The sequence below is a fragment of the Dendrobium catenatum genome, unplaced genomic scaffold, assembly GCF_001605985.2.
Source record: "Dendrobium catenatum unplaced genomic scaffold, ASM160598v2 fragScaff_scaffold_1434, whole genome shotgun sequence".
In the NCBI taxonomy this organism is placed as follows: domain Eukaryota; kingdom Viridiplantae; phylum Streptophyta; class Magnoliopsida; order Asparagales; family Orchidaceae; genus Dendrobium; species Dendrobium catenatum.
This window is the reverse complement of record NW_021319896.1, coordinates 199,221-217,279: the sequence shown is the minus strand read 5'-3', so window position 1 is coordinate 217,279 and position 18,059 is coordinate 199,221. Positions and strand designations below refer to the sequence as shown.

Below are 18,059 nucleotides of genomic sequence, written 5' to 3'. Positions count from 1 at the left end.
GGTTTGTTAAGGAGAGGAACGAAATGAATGCAATAATTATGATTTTTTTTTTGAGTATTTTAAACGATCTGTCTGGCAAAAATAAAATTGCTATATATATATTTTAAAAATTCATATGAATGGTAATGAATATATTTATAGTTAAAAGCCCACTTTCTGATTAACACGAGATTTGATGAATGATGATATTAATGGAAATATTAAAGTTAAATTTTGTCTTATTTAAAAAGTAATTATCAATTTTAAATATTTTTTTCACATTAAACTATTTGTCTTCTAAAAGAAGTATATATTATATATATTATATATATAATTATATATTATATATATTAATAAATATTATATATATATTATAATATATATAATAAATATATATATATATATATATATTATATTATTATTTATCATCTAATAACTTTATCACTAAATTTAGGTGTTAAATGAAATTAATGTGATATAGAAATGATTAATTTAAAATTATATTTGCTAAGTCTTCAAACAAATTCACTAGATCAGCATGGATCTTAACTTAAATGTTAACTAAGGAAAATTTCATAATTCAATTCAGGATTAATAACTGAAACTTTTTATAAAAATAAAGCTAAACTCGAGAAGAAGTTCCTGGAATTTGGACTACGACATCTTAAAGCATCTCCAACCGAACGTCAAATATGTTATGACGTTCGTCTGCTCCTAGGCCGAAACGTCAAATTTTCGTTTATTTGTATTGTTGGTATGAAAGTGCAGTGATATATTGCGTGCAAATTCCGTTTTTTGTCTCAATCGGATTTGTCGAAGAAAGCGTGAAAAAGAAATGACGGTTACTTCGTAGAAGGTGTATAAAATGGAGTTCGATTGTAAATGAATCAAGCATTTTTTAGTTTGCACTGCATTTTGGAGTGAAAAAATGAGATTTCGGTTGGAGATGCACTTAGGAGGGAAGCGAGAATCAGTTTTAACTCGACGACGCCGAGTGGCGAAAAACTCACTTGGTTCCAATGAGGAGGGTCTGGGATCGTCATTAAGCTAAAGGCAAATTAAAAAATGAATAGAAAATACACTGATAGTAACATAATATTGTTTTTCGCATTTCCATTCATTAAGGAAATGTGTGCAGGACTTGCTTCTTGTGTTCAAACACAAGGTGGTTTGACCAAGTACTACTCAAACTTAAGGGAAAATTCTATAAGATGGTGTTTAAACCTGCAATGTTTTATGGCGCATAATGTTGACCATTAAAATAGAAGCATAATATTAAGTTAAGTGTTGCAGAGATGAGAATGCTCAGGTGGATGAGTGACTTTACTCTTAGAGACAGGATACGAAATATGCATATAAGTGAAAAGGTTGGAGTATCTCTGTGGCAGATAAGATTAGAGAGAGTTGTCTTAGATGGCTTGGTCACATAAAGCGGCTGCCTTCCGATGCCTGGTTAGGAGAGTAGATGTATCAGATTTAACCTTTGTTAAGAAAGATAGGGGTTGACCTAAAAAGACTTGGTTAGAAAATATTAGGAATGACCTTTTTTTATTAGATATAAACGAGAATTTGACTCTTAATCAGACATAATGGAGAAAAAGGATTCATGTAGCCAACCCCATGTAGTGGGATAAAGGCTTGATGTTGTTGTAGTTGGATTACATCAAAGATCATCTCTAAGCCATTATCTTTTTTCTTTATTCATTGATGTTATTACTAGACATTTGCAAAAGGATGTACCTTGACGTATGCTTTTTGCTGATGATATTCTTCTTGTTGATAAGACTAGAGAGGGGGTTGAATGAAAGCTTGAATTATGGAGGTCGACCTTAGATTCTTAAGTTTTTCATTTGAGTAGGTCTAAAATTGAATACATCGAGTGTAATTTAAGTAGTAATTGATCTAATTGAGGGATTGTGACTATGGGAAATCAAGTTATTAAAAAGAGTATACATTTTAGATATCTCGGGTCTATTGTTCGAAGTGATGGTGAAATAGAAGGGGAGATTATAGAATTCAAGTTGGATGGTTGAAGTGGCGGAATGCATCTGGTTGTTGTATGAGAAAAGTACCCCTCAGATTTAAGGGAAATTTCTATAAGATGGTTGTGAGACTTGCGATGCTTTATGGTGTAGAATGTTGGCCATTAAAATAGAATTGTAAAATTAAGTTAAATGTACCGGAGATGAGGATTATCAAGTGGATGAGTGGGTTTGCTTTTAGAGACATAATGCGAAACGAGTATGTATATGAAAAAGTTGGAGTAGCTCCAGTGACAAATAAGACTAGAGAGAGTCGCCTTAGAAGGTTTGATCACATAAAATGCCAGCCTTCCGTTGATCTGGTTAGGAGTGTAGATATATTAAATCTGACCTATGTTAAGAAAGATAGAGGTAGTACTAAAAGACTGAGTTAGAAAATATTTGAAATGACATTTCTTTATTAGATTTAAATGAGAATTTAACTCTTAATAAGATAGAATGGAGAAAGAGGATATATGCAGTCGACTCCATGTAGTATGATAAATGCTTGATGTTGTTCTTGTTGCATTCTTGAATTTCACAAACTCGACAAACTTGTCAAGGTAGGAATGCTTCACCAAAGCATTTGCAATTGAAAATTGTAAAGAACTATATAAATTGTTTTGTCATAAGGTTTTCAATTATAATAGACATCCAATGCTTGCATAACTATGTGATGCGGACATCGGTACGAAGATTTGGCGCATCTATCACAGGAGGCGTCGCAAATCGACGGCTATAATTTAAATATTCAATGATGAGTTATTTTTCTGAATTTTAGTTCTTATTTGATGTATTTCCGGTTTTACCCCTAGGTTGGTGTTGTGGCCCAAGGGGCAATTTTGTATTTTGAGTTTTCTTTTGTTGTAGCCTATATATAGGGCCTTAAGCTATTGTAATAGGGATGAATTATTGAAAAAAAATTGTGTTCCACACTTGTGTTCTTGTGAAGAGGACGATAGTGAGATTTCTATGGGAGAAATCGGACGATAGAAATCGGTGTTTTCACCAGCCGCATGATGGGTCCGAGCTCGTGACTTGAAGTCCCTTGGAGAAGGGCAAAACATCACCTGTCAGCCTTCAGAAGAGTACAAGGCTCGCGGTTTTTTTTATCTTCTATCATTTGATTATATCTTTCGTTTTTGTTTTTATTGTTACTCCTTATTGTTCCTCGCCGTCATTCTCACCCTCATCCCAATCACAAAACCCAACCCTCTCCATCATCCCGCCGGCCCTCCCTCTAGCCGCCGGCCCCCCCTTCATCCACCATCCCACCTCTCCGTTAATCGCCGACTCCTTTGCCGCCACCTCACGTATTTTCAAGTTTGAAATTTGAAAATTTGATGAGTTGAAGTTTCCAAATTTGCTTGGTGCCAAATTAGGAAAGTTTCAATGAGGTTTCAATTGTCAAATTTGAATTGAAACGGATTTGAAATTTTTCGTCATTAATTAGCTTGAGCGGATTAGGAAACACATTACACTCTCCTCAAACCTTGCCCAAATCCCCTCCCTCTCTCTCTACATGCCGCCGGCCACCATGGGGCTTTCCTCCCATTAATTCCCCAATTAAAACATTAATGGCCTCTTAATTTGAAATCAAATTTCAAATTAAGTTCCCCCCAATTTCATTCAAAACCTGAAATTAATTTCAGGTTTTGAAATAACCCCTTCCCCTCTCTCTAGAAGCCGCCGGCCCCTCCTTGGCTCCCCCTCATTAATTCCCCCACTCAATGCCTTAACTCCCTTGATTTGAAATTTTAAGTTCAAATCAATTCCCTCCAATAGCCCATCTATTTCAATTAATTGTTTCCTAACTCTAAGTCCATCCTTTTGGAAACAATTTCAATTCCTGTAACAGTTTTGTTCCTCACGTCCAACGCCTCTAATTAATTTCCAAATCTCTGGAATTACATTAGGAAATCTTTCCTAACAGCCAAAGCAATTCTTTGGAAATATTTTCAAAAGCTGAGATTCTCCTTGGCTGAAAATCTCAAGGCCCCACTACCGATTTAATTCCTTTCCAAATCCTGTTTCTGTTATTTCTGGAATTAAATCCCGGTTTCCTGGTTTTCTCTCTTACCCGACCACCTCTCCCTCTCAAATTCCCTCTCTCCCACTTCAATATCTTGCTGGAATGAAGCTTGAATTATCCTTCCAATTCCCCTTGCTCCTAAGCCTAGAATCCTGAGATTTCTCTCAGATTTTGGTTCCAAAATTTGAATTTGTTTTCAGAATTTTGAAAAGGGTATTTAGGAGTTATTCTTTCCTGTCATCCGCCTCTCCCTTTCCCTCTCACACCTTCTCTCCACATTTATTTCTCTTCTACTTTACGCCCATAAATTTGCTCCTGCTAGTTCTTTCTTCCCCACACCGAGAGCTAGATTTTCTCTCGGATTTCTGAGAGGAAAATCTGAGATATTTCAGACTTCCTGAAAGGAATTGTTGCAGATTTTTGGGACGATTTGCTCTTCAAGACCCATACGATTCAATCCTCCTACCCGTTCTACATCACTATGTTTGTTATGACTATTTTGAGTTAATGCTTTGAGTGTGCATATGCATGTTTTCTTGAACTCGATATGAATGCTGAAATTAAACAGACTAATCATGATGAAAGTGGTGAACTATGAATATGATGTTGTGCAAAATTACTCAAACATTCATTCGTTTGTAAAATGGACCACTCCATTGCATTTAGATCAACAAAAGCACCAAGAACTGATCTCTCCTGTTCAATTCGAGTGAGCGCAAGTGAAAGCAACACACTTAGTGTGCAATGTTATGCAAAATTGCTTGAACGTTGTTCGTTTGCAAAATGAATTGTGCTGGCATATCTTGAACTTCAGAATTACCAAGAAAGAACACCCATATTACCTAGGTTGCTGCACAAAAGATTGACAAAAAATTCACCCACACGTGAAAAATGAGAATGGAAATTCGACATGCATGAAGGATGAAAGTTGGTGAGGTGCATCAATACACAATTAGAATAAAGTTTTTTTTTTTAATTTCTTTGAAAATTATTACTATCATTACTGCCAAAATCTAATTTAAAATTATTTTTTAAATGCAACACTCACAATGTAGTGGGTAAGTCATGTGCACGTTTTTCTTAGTATGATAAGAAAGTTTATATATTGTTGCAAAATTCTCTTGTGTAGATACTTTATACACGCCTTTCTTAGCGCAATGGATTATGAAAGTTTCAACCACCAACTATGCTTGTCTTTTTTTTGGCATGGTGGGTAGATTCAGACTCACCGTACATTCTCCCTACATTGGGAAGACACTAGGAGGTTGCGGAATTGGATTAAACGGAATCTAAAAATATAAAACACATGGGCCTTAAAATAAACAAAATGCTGTTAAATAAAACAACAAATATATGTTAAATAATAAAAATGTAATGAAAATATTTTTAAGAGGAACAAAATTTTAAACCATAAATTGTAAACACTTGACTTAGAAGGGACTATGAAAGACTTGAAGGTTTGTGAAGAACATGAATAGAATCTCACTGTGACGTTGCCTGAATCCTCAGGAACCCATAGTAATGGACTCATGTGAACCCAAAATGTGTGAAATGAACTAGCCTCTCTCCCATATTTATAGATGGAGAGGTGAACTCCCGTGGGATCCATGCCATTAAAAATAATCATTTTAAAATGATAAAAAGGGATGGTGTGAAACATATGCCATCATTCCAACTTGTCCTTAATTTACCTTCTTAGCCACTAGATCCGTACATTATTTTCACAATCGGACAGAACACAGTCATTAAAACTAAAAAGGGAAGCGTGTAAACTTCCTAATGGCAAGATTTTCATGAGAATAACGAAAATCGGAATACATTATGACTTGCACAAAGTTTATGAGATGATTTACAATTCAAATGTAATGCTTCAAAATTCGTGCAACTATTGTATGAATGCATTGAAGTTCGTGGGAATTTGCCGCATGAATGCACCAAAAGTTATGTAGCTACATCATGTAAGTGCATTGAAGAGTGTGCAAATGCATGGCGTAGATGCACTGAAAGTTGTGGCCAAGTGCCCTCTTGTTTATATTTGTAATGTTCAACACCTTATAGAATCTTATAGAGAATCCCATCTCCAGCTATCTCCACTCTACAAAGACACAACATAAAAGACTAAAATACCCTCGAGGGGCTACAAGACTCAATCCCTCAAGCAAGGGTAAAAAGGGAAAAGTGCAGAAATAAAATACATCAAAATAAAATGATCATACTAAAATCAAAAATACATCGGGTAAATCGTAGCCGTAGATCTACGGCCACGTCGACGGTAGACTTTCCAACTGATGTCCCCATCAGTTTTAGATTAATATCTTGTCAGTTCCATATTAGAAACTCTAGATCCCAAGGTAACATGCATCACATGTGCAAATATTTGGGCTCGAAGCAGGAATTACGAGAAGCAATCCAAATCATTCACTATTTTTAATTGTGCTGGGTAGATCTCAGAAAGATGCCTTTTCTTCATTATATACAATTGCTGAGAAAACCAGTTTAATGCTTTTCATAGGTTTACATCGCCACTTTGTTCTTTATGGGCTCATGGAATATATGCGGAAAAGGTTAGTTAATAATTATATTTCTTTGTAGAAAGGGATGTTTGTTTTTTCTATTCCCAAATGATATACAGAGTCATTTTCCGTGAGCACAACAAATTTCAAGTCAATTATAATGCTGCTACAGCTTTGAAAAGCAATTTACAGCTGATGAGATTCTGCAGTTGTTGGATCGCTTCTTCAATTTGGAAATGCTGGTACGGTTCAAAATCTATGTACTATGCTACTTGATGTTTGGAAGCTTTACGGTTTTATCTTGTGAAATTATGCAGCCACCATACTAATTTTGCAGCTTCTTTTCTCACCTTCTTTGTTTGCTTTTAATGTTTCTAAGATATCTGGGCGATGGAGTTGTTAAACTGTTATTCTTGATGTTATCATATTGAGAAAATTTGTTGGATCCTTGGCATTGACTAGCCTTGGCTGCCAGGTTGAGGCTTCGTTTGGTTATCAGGTACTTTTGTAAAAGATAGTTTTAAGAAACATCAATTTAGAGAAAGGAGTTGTCTAACGGAGAAGCATATATAAAAAACTTTCTTAAAATAACAGAAAAATAAAAAAATGGTGTTATTGGGAATGTGGTTTGAGAAACCAAATAGTAAGTTGACCATTTTAAAAAGGAATAAGCACAAAAACGTCCAATCAAACTAGGCCTGAGTATTTATGCTCAAGAATAAAGGCCTTTTTTAAGTGTCATCGAACTTCCTCATGTTTATTGCGATGATAATTTTTTTCTTTTTTTCCTCCACTTTGTCCTGTCGAACAGTTGAACAAAAATATTCTCTACTTATGTCTAGTTGCTTCTCTCGTAATTTTGATACATGAAGCAAACATTTATAACTTTTGTATTTAACTATTGATTATCCTTTGTGGGCGTGGTTCCCTTTGTAGTGACTACCATCATCCGAAATCGGCTTAGTTATTTTGGGAAATTTTAAATAAGCAATGGTATTAACTTAAATTTAAATTGAGATCGATGCTTTTTTTATTTTTTATTTTTAATTTTTATTATTTTTTTAAATTGAGATCGATGCTAGGCAACCTTATCCATTAATCTAGGTTATGAAGAGTCTATTAGTGGTCTGAGGTTGAGTAACATTTGACTTGGATAAATTTTTTTTCCCATTTTAATTTTATGAGCACTAATTAGAGGTGTGATTTTCTTAGTGTTGTACAAGTGCAACTATTTGATTATGGTTGAAGTCATCTCATTGTCCCGGTGCATAGAAGTTCTTGTATTATTTTTTTCACTTTATTATCAAAAATTTTAAATTCTAATATTACCAATTTTCATCAAAGGAATCAAGTTTTTAAATTAATTGATAATTTGTAGTATCTGAATTTTCAATTTTATTTTGCATGCAAGTATAATGTCTGTGTATATATAGAGAGAGATTTTCTAATATTTTCTTTTTAAAAGGATTTGAGCACTTACTCTCACATTTTCTATACCAATTATCGCTTCTCCCTTTGAATGTTTGAGATTTAAAGTGTGTTTTAACTTTTTAAATATGATAATGGGATTTGAAAATGGAGGATGATCTACTTTAGATCTCAATTATTAAAGGAGGTTGATGAATGATCGAAGATGTGCTCCTTTCTTTTAAAAAGACAGCCCTTCTCTCTCTACCTATATATATAAGTTATATTTTGAAAAGCATGCTCCTTTGAGAGATCGTATTTCAAATTGTGCTATTATGTCAGTTAATTTCTTTTAAAAAAAGTGTGTGTCAGTAATAAGAGCTACTGTGATTTCATAGTTGTTTGCATGCTTTTGTTCAGCTTTTCCAAAGGACACTGTTGATGAAGGCTCCAGATTAGTTTTTGCATAAGATTTTTTTTTTAAGGTTTAATCTTCATCCAAGCTCAAGCAAGAGAACAACGAGAAGTACAAAACAATCATCAAAGCTTTGATCATCAAACATTGGAAAACTTCTATGAAATGCCGGTGTTTAGATCAATTCAGATAGAATGTAGATAGCGTCTCTAGAATACATGAAGTTATACCTTAGCTTAGTATCTTAAGTTGGTTGAGGAGAACGCTGAATCTATGAGAATTTCTTCGTGAACACATAGAAGTATTTACACTCACCCCAATAAAACTCTAGAACGCCAGCAGCAGCTTTTCACTTATACTTAGTATTATCCATATAATTGTGTTTGTAAATAACTTTCTTCAGTTTGTTGATAGTCTTCCTGGCGTTCTTGATAATTTTATGCTTTTTATAAGATAATGAGGGCTATTTATATAAATTGTTGTCGATTATGGGTAGTGAATTGTAATGTTTCAATGTATAGAGGTAATATTAGGTGCTTGAATTGATGCTTTTGTACATATATTGAAACTCTTGTACACTTTATATATTTCTGACAGAAACCAGATGAAGAAGAAGTGGAGAACATTAATCATGAGGAGGATTTTTCTTTGCCACAAAGCTTCTTTATCAAGGAAGAGTCGTAGTCTTGTGTTATTAAAGGTAAATTCTTCAAACATGCTCTCAAATCCCAAATGGTACTGTGATATGTATAAATGAATTATAGTTTTTGCAATAAAATATAAAATATTTAATTATTTTTATATCCACCCCTTTTCGAGCTAAACTGAATTTGTATTTTGATTTGCATTCTCTGTATCTATATATAAGCAGCGATGTCTGGCTTTCCCTCACCAATTTCCTCATTAGAAAGAATGTTTAAGGAAATTACAAGTATTGCTAATGTAATTTGATTTACATTCTCTGTGTCTTTACTGTCAGAGGGGGTTGATGTTACCGTGCTCTGATTTTGTATAAACAGGCTCTGATTTGCATCAGCTCAAATCGGTACTAAAATCAATTCCTTCCTGAAATGCAGTTCATCTTGATTTGTTGGTTGGGAGCTTTGATTACTAATCAAGAGGTTTTGAATTTGATTTTTATGTATGTGATGTGTGTATGAATTTGCCTTAATGGCAAATCATTAACGATTGTTGTGGACAATAGTGATAAGCAAATCTGCGAAAATAAATGCTCAAATGTTCATGTTGTTTCTCAAGGACAAAGTCGGTCTAAACTTATTTGCGCTGGCCATTCAGGGCACTGATTTAGGTTTCGTTTGGGACGGCTTTTTTGCTGCTTCTTAAAGCAGTTTTTGAATACAAAAATTTTAACTTTTGTACTAGAAAGCTGTTTTAAGAAATAGTAAGAAAGCCGTCCCAAACGAAACCTTAGTGCTTGGTATGCGGTGATTACAATCACTTGGACTGATTTTGTTCAATTATGCCCTGTAGAACCTGTTTCTTTGTTCTCTAGTCCGATCCTTTTGATTAAAAAAAAAAAGGATGGTAGTTGACAAATTTATGTGGAGTATTGAGCTCTAATGCATTTACAGTCAAAGACATGTCTCGTATCCCTACCGTTTGGTAAATTCCTTACCCCCCAAGGGACGCTACTCTTAAGAAAAGTGAGAAAGAAAAAATGTTCAGTCGGTCTTGTAACAGTCAATGCTATGTCTCCAGTCTTTCTGGCAGCGCCACAATGCCAGATCTTGAGCGTTGTAACGCTCTACTCTCTATCTTTTATCCAAGTGAACTATACAATGTCAGGACGCTCGGGTACAAAATGTTGGACGTTTGGATACACAACGCTTGGGCGTTGTACATAAAAAAAAAATAAAAAAATTCATGCAAAGCACCCGAACCCAAGCGAGGGAGGACCCCTTGGACCCCCCAGTGAGCATGACAAACTGAGTTGAGGTCCATGATAATAGTACAATCCGATTGATCAATACAATAGGATTCTACGAGGGTTCCTAGTCTCATGACAGGCTATTACCGGCATTTTATTGCAAGTTATGCATCTATAGAAGCTCCATTGAGTGATTTACTGAAAGCAGATGCATTTTTGTGGGATGCACCAATATAACACGCTTTCAGTACACTTCAAGCTACCATGGATCTGCCCATGTGTTTGCTTTACCGGATTTCACAAGAGAATTTGGCATTGAAACTGACACTTCCAATGATGGAATTGGAGCAGTTTTGATGCAAGAGGTTCACCCATTTTCATTTTTCAATAAAAAGCTTGGCATTCAGTTGAACAGTGAATTGGTTAGTCGGCCGGTTTGATTTCTATTCAGAACCATTTTCAAATCAAATCTCTTTAAAATCATTTGCCCCGCCGATCGCACCGTCGAACCGAAGAACTAGAGTCAGTTCTTAAGAACCGTGCGGTTCAAACGAAATGCGATGTGAGCCGTCTGCTTAAATCATCTATCATGATAAATCTCATGCATGGAAATACAATTAGATATTTACATATATATATTTGAAATATTGATATGAGCCAGAATTTGCATAAGAAATTTGGAAATTAAAAATCATAAATAATAATCATTTTGTACTTATTACAATATATGACAAGGATGCAAGTAATCATATGAGGTCAACACGCATATATGTACTATGAACTATTTATAATATGTGGATCAGATAATTATTATAATCATATTGTTGATTAAGACAGCTCCTTTAATATTACTTTGAGGAATCACTGTACTTATAATAAATTTGCGTTCTAAGATGATGATGACTTGTATCTGATTGGAAGCAACAGGACTATGATGTGCTAAAATCATTTAGAAGATTGAATGATTTTGATCACATATGAGGAGATGAATGACATACAAATAGGAAGATATTGAAGATAATGAAGGCTAGTGGGCTTATGGTTGTAGATGACTGTTTTTGATGAGAAAATTATTTGTATGTTGTTATATGTTGGAAAATTTATGATGATGAATTAAGTTTTATGCCTTGGTTTTTGCATAAATATTCTTCACACGTATGGATAAGAGAGAAGAATACAAGAGATGCTTTTGAAAAATTTAGATAGAAATAATTTCACGGTGGACCCGACCCAATTCAAATGATTCATTTTGTCAAGTAGGTTACAAGAGTTTGAGTTTCCACACAACTCGTGAAGATGTTAGACAATTCAAGTTTTTCTATTTTATGAATGTGATAGAGAATATTGAGGTTGTAATAGCAGGATGATGATAGTGGTCGAATGATGTTTGCTGGGCGACGATGATCGGATGTTGATAGTTGAATGTTATGTTGTCCAAAAACCAATCATGTACACCATTTTCCTCACAACTTTTCATGAAGCAATCCTCCAATTACCAACAATTTGTCCTTCTCCATGCCAGAAACTTTCACCACTGTCTACTATTGCTAATCACTCTCTAAATTTTCGTTCCCCACCAAATCTCCTACCCATTTCAAAACTAAAAAAATTCCACCCACCCAACAAATTAAATGTCTGTCCGCTCAACAAATTCAACTCATACAATCCTATCTCGCCATAACAACCTTTGTACCCAATCTTCTCGATAACTCTTCATTAAACATCCGAAATCCATTACCAATTTCATCAAAAATCAAATATTTTCAAACCAATAATGATAGCTATATCTAAACTCAAAATATGGTTGTCGCAAACATCTTTCATATATATCTTGCCTTTACACACACTTTGCCAATAGAACAAAAATTACCTATTTAAAGCAAACCATAAATTTAATTTTTAATACTATGATCGTATAGTACGAATGGTGGTTCGTACTGTCCAATTAGTTTAATATGAGAAAATTCCCATAATTTGAGTTATGTTGGATTAGATTGCACTATATGAATCGTACAATATGATTAGTTCAATCAGTTCAAGGGCCATCCTAATCAAATAATGGTTCGTCCAACAAATGTTTTGTTTATTTATATTGTACGATTTAGATCATATTGTACGATATTCAAAGTTGATTTGATTGCTTGATTCTCAACCCAAAATATATATGCAATGCATATCAATCTCCGTACACTACGATTAGTTCAATTTCAGTATTCAAATATTTTTTTTTTTAGAAATCCAGAATCACAGGTGAGTCTTATCAAAATAAATGATCATCATGTATGATCAAGATCATATAATACTATTAATTATTATGTTTTTTAATTTTTACAAATAATTATTAAGTATTTAATTTAATTTCTATACTAATTAATCGTACATTATGAATTACCAGAGAATTAAGTGATTAATTTTGAACATCATTCGTGATTGTGTACTTAGTTGTCTTGCTGACATACACCTAAACATATAATGACTCAAGAGAAGAAAAGTACAAACTCCTATTACAAATTTGACACCTCTCATTTATGTAATTCTTGAGTTCATTTTTTCTTCTAGATCAAACTTCTTGTATGTTGTATGCAGCTTTAGTCCAAGTGTCATACCTAAGAAGTTAGTATAACAAAACAACCTCTATATATTGCATAACATATTAAGTGGTTTATCCATTAATATTTGAAATTATCAAAATCTCAAAATTAAATCGGGCTCACGAGTTTCAGCACGACTCTTATCTAGTTCTACTACAATGGGCCTTCCCTCTTCTTGAAATTTCATGAACAACATAATAAGCTTCACGTGCTCCAGTGTGATACCCTATGATATAATGGAAGGATTGAAACTCTATATCTGTAATTTAATAACTCAACCATCAATAGAGACAAATAAAGTTACTGTAAAATTCAAATAATAAAATAATTGAATATTTTTCATTTCAAAAAAATGCATGTATACGTACAATAATTTAGCTAATTTTCAATCAGCTATACATCAAAAGGATTAAAGACTAGATTATGAAATAATACCTCAACTGCTCAGACTCAAAAGATCATGCCTCCACCCTCTCTGTAATAACCTCATAATTATAAAAATTATTTTTGAAATAAAAAAAAATGAAAATTCTAAAATTTATGAACTAGAGCGCTGTGGCACTGGATATTTCGGCGTTCCGACACCCTAGTCTTAGGAAAATTTGAAAAATAATTCGGTGCGGTGGCTCCGAGATTTTGAACATGGCCGTGATGCTAGGCCACAAACATTATATATATATAAGCATTAAGCCATCAACTCCTCCCCATTCGTTGCTTGTCCGATGAAGAGAGGGAAATGGAGAGAAAGAGGTGAGAGGGAAGAGAGAAGAAGCTGGGTTTTGATTATTTTTGTTTGTTGCTTCAGTTGAGAAAAGTATACTGATTGTAGTAACCTAAAACCTTTTTTTTCATTGATTTCATATATACATATTTAATTTCCCCTAAAAAGGATAAAAAATATATTTTCTCCTAATTTATAGCACTTTTACCATGTAATATTTTGTATATGACAAATATAATTGATATGGATATTTTTAATGTAATATTATTGAAATTCACCAGGTAAAATAAAAGTTGTGATTTTATGAAGTTATCAACTAGTATATACATTTTTCTGTATTTTATAAATTCACGTGTTTCATATTGCAATATTTCATACATTAAGGAAAGAATAATACCATTGATTAAAGATAAATGTGGTATTTGCATATAAGCAATGGAGACTAGCTATTAATGCTATAATTTATATTGGTTAACTTTTAAAATATAATATCATGCGTATGAGAGTGGGTTGACAAACTTTCCTTAAATTAAAAGGTTTGTAGTGTGTAATCCTGGTTGTAGCATGTAACTGATTGATCAAATTATACCAATGGATAGAGAGTGACAATTCTTTATAGATTATTGAAAGCCAACTATAATGATAATTGATTTACTGAATAAATCATAAGTGTGATGTATATAACTGATGATCAACAGAGAAATAGTTGGGGTTAAAGATATTGAAAACATCATATTAAAGTTGGATGACATGTCTTGTTGAATTATATAATATTGATAGCATATAACTAATTCGTACATTTCTTAATCATGTTCATGCATATATAATTTCATAGTTTTATAAATTATAAACGACTATAGTAGGCAAATGTCAGCACAACTAATGCAAAACATATTGATATGACTCTTATATGTTCATGATTCACCTCACTAATAGACTGGTAATATTGAATGATTATAGTACTGATGTGGTGTTCCCTACAATCCTAATTTATTAATCACTGATGTATTTATGTTTTCGTGCATGTTGTTGATTTATGGATTTCTATATAATAATTCCTGCTTTGCGTCACTAGTCATATTCATTTGCACTATTGATAACTAATCATTAATGATATTTGAAGTTATTGATTTTATTGATTGAGATGAATATACATATTGATTCTTGAACCTTGCATTGAAAGCTTGTGTGAGTTTTGGATTTATGTTGGGCTTTGTATGGTCATTATGTCATTTTATTAATTTCAGGTAAGGAAAGGGGAGTCCTGTGGAGTAAAGTTGATTGAGATCTTCAAGTTTCTTCTTTTGTTAGCCTTGTATTTTGTTTATTCTTTTGTATTCAAGAGCTTGAGATAGATTATTGAATATAATGATATCTTTATTATTATACATATGACTATGAGGAAAACGTATAGATTTATATTTTGATGTAGATGATATTTAGATTTGCTTCCGTTGGATATATTATTTATGTTGATGATTCATATAAACTCTGGTTGATAATATAAAAGATAAAATAAATAATTATTCCAATTTAGATCTTGGGGTGTTAGATTTTCTATTCCGCTGAGTCTTTACTTATTCTTGAAATATCTGAAAGCATCGTAGAATGAGCATAACCAGCTCAATAGACTTATGTCTTAAACCCAACATAAATATTAATATCCACATTAAAATACTTCATAATAATTAATTAGTTAAAATAAATACAATCACTTGTAAAGAATAAACGTAATACTAGACCTGACTTAAACCTTGGAAGCCACTTCTATAAAGGGTTCAAATGTATCACAAAACACTTGCTATTACAAGTTCACTTGCACTTGACTTTCTCACTTCATTAGGTTTCATTCAAAATTTCAAGAATTATTATCTTTCACTCCATAATATTATTTATACTTAATTTATATTAGTATTAACATATGCAAGAAAATGATCAAAATGCACATATTCTGATGCTTACTTATAACTCCACTTTCACCTGTCTCTCTTTAACCTCACACACATGCCTCTGGCAAGTGAGGGCAGGCAAGTGAGGGCAGAATCAAAATAGAACAAGGCCACAAAATCTCTCACACCCACTTTCAAAAAATGGGGTTAAAATCACTCCCACATCCATACTAGACATATGAGTCTAGAATATAACATATAGGGCCATTGTAACATATTAGATAGTGCAATTTCTCATGCATAAAACCATCTCCAACATCATGCTATGAACAATACAAATGCAATTGTAATTAAATTATAAATTCAATGCAGTACATAATAATTCATGAAGTGCCTTAAAGAAAATTATATTGATATAACATCAAACTCATTGAACTTCCTTATTCACATTTCTACTTTTGAGGGTTATGCATGTAAATATTTTAAGACGTTTATAAAACAATTACAATTGATGGAAAAGCCTCAATCAATTTATACATTAAAAAATTTGCATTGAAAAAACCAACAAGTAAAAATTTAATTTCTTATAGTCAAAACATTCGAGATAATATATACAACAACATAACAAAAGTTATATAGTAAAAAGGTCATAAAACTAAAAAAATAAATTTTTATTCATAACTTTTATAAAATCACTGGAATTAAAATTGGAGATAGAGGTTTAAAAGTCTACATGCCTTATGCTCTATAATATCTTAAATAGGCTCAATGGACAAATCCTGAGTTTTGGCTGCCAAAACATATCTCCTCCTTTTTCGCTCCTCTTCTCCTCTTCCTTATCTTCCTTTCTTCTTCAGTAAGGTCACTGGGGAAATGAATTAGGTAAATAGTTTAATATATTTGTATTATTTAAAACTAATAATTTTATTTAGTATCGCGACGCTAGCCTCATCGGCACCACAACACTCATAGAGAATCTTCCAAATTCTTCAAGAATCTTTCAAACAAAGAGCTTGGCATGGTGCCAGTGCTTTCTGCCACCACAACTCTTCCTTAAATTCAACTCTCAAACATAGAGCTTAATGTCGTAGTAGTAGTAACAGCCTCTGTAGCTATGTGGCGCTCACTCCACAATTTTTTAATTATATTTCTCTTCCCTCAATTTTAATTACAGACTTATTTTGGAATCATTTAACCATAATAATACACATAATAACTAAGTAAATCAAGATTATGCAAATATTTATGTTTGTTACCTTGGTTTCTGGGTAGTGGGCATTATAGTATGTCATTCAAATTCCTATTGTAGATATCAATACCCATATTTTCAATGTATAAATAAAAGTTTTAAATATTAATTATAAATTAATAAAAATGAATTTACTTGTAGGAAACATAAAAAAATAATTATTCATATATATATTATCAGAGGGATAACATGCCATGCTTTAAATATGAATGTGCATCAGAATTAACTTTGTAGAACTTATTATTTGAGCTTGAATATTGTAAACAATAATGTATACTTTTCCTTACCCTTTCACAAATATTATTTATATTTAAACTTTAATTCATTTAACACAATATGCAATATATAAATCATGATATGTATTTTTTTTATGCATGTTTATCACTTTATTTCCACATATACCTCCCAATATCAACCCCCACTAGGTGAGGGAGACCAACCCAATTCCCATATAACTCCACTTCCACTTAAAACTCCCTTAAATCTCTCACACCTGCATACAACAGATGGGTCCAAAAATAACATCTAACACCCACATAAATTAGATGGGGACATAATTAGAATTGAACAAAACATAAAGACGGACCCGTATAATAGAAGTTATAATGCACTTTAACAGTCTCCCATATAATAACTTCCGCCATATGAACATGAATGTATATGCAACGATAAATATAATTAACAAATATACATGACATTGAAAATGATTAGGAACATATCACACCTCATAGAAAAATGCATGTATAACTTGCCTATATTTTTAATATTTATCATTCAAAAAATCATTTATAAAGGGACATATCACATCAGACTGAGTCGAGTCTTCCTTCATGGTCGTCTCACTGAGAACGTTAACATGCACCAACCACCAGGCTTTGACGATCCCAATAACCTCACTTATGTTGCCACCTACAAAGAGCTATATATGGTCTCAAAGGAGAGCCCCGTGCTTAGTACCAACAGCTTCTCTCCTTTCTCATATCTATTGGATTTGCTAATTTAAAGGCATACACATTGTTGTTCATTTACTCAAAAGCATGCCTAATTACACTATTTCTCCTTTTACATGTGGACGACATCATTCTCATAATTAGTAATGATTCTCTTCTAAAACAAGTAATCAACCAACTTTCAGAAAATCCTCCATTAAAGATCTTGGAGATCTCTTATATTTTCTCAGAATCAAGGTCATAGCCTCCACTAAAGGCCTTTTTTTATCCCAACATAAATTTAACCAATATCTTTTAGAATCAAATATGAAAAATGCAAATGACGTTACTATGCCCATGTCTCCCACCAACATGCCCACCATACTTTATGACATGTTTCTCACTGATGCCACCGAGTATCACTC

General features: G+C 32.9%; 1 protein-coding gene across 1 annotated transcript in view; it reads left to right on the top strand.

The window, feature by feature from the left end:
- LOC110097756 overlaps positions 1-9,623 on the top strand; it is a 10,546-nt gene extending 923 nt beyond the window's left edge. The window contains 4 exon segments of the mRNA XM_028700042.1: positions 6,545-6,596; positions 6,718-6,787; positions 8,965-9,067; positions 9,387-9,623. Coding sequence (XP_028555875.1) covers positions 6,545-6,596; positions 6,718-6,787; positions 8,965-9,051 — 209 coding nt within the window. The 3' untranslated portion in view covers positions 9,052-9,067; positions 9,387-9,623.
- Positions 9,624-18,059: the final 8,436 nt, after the last annotated feature.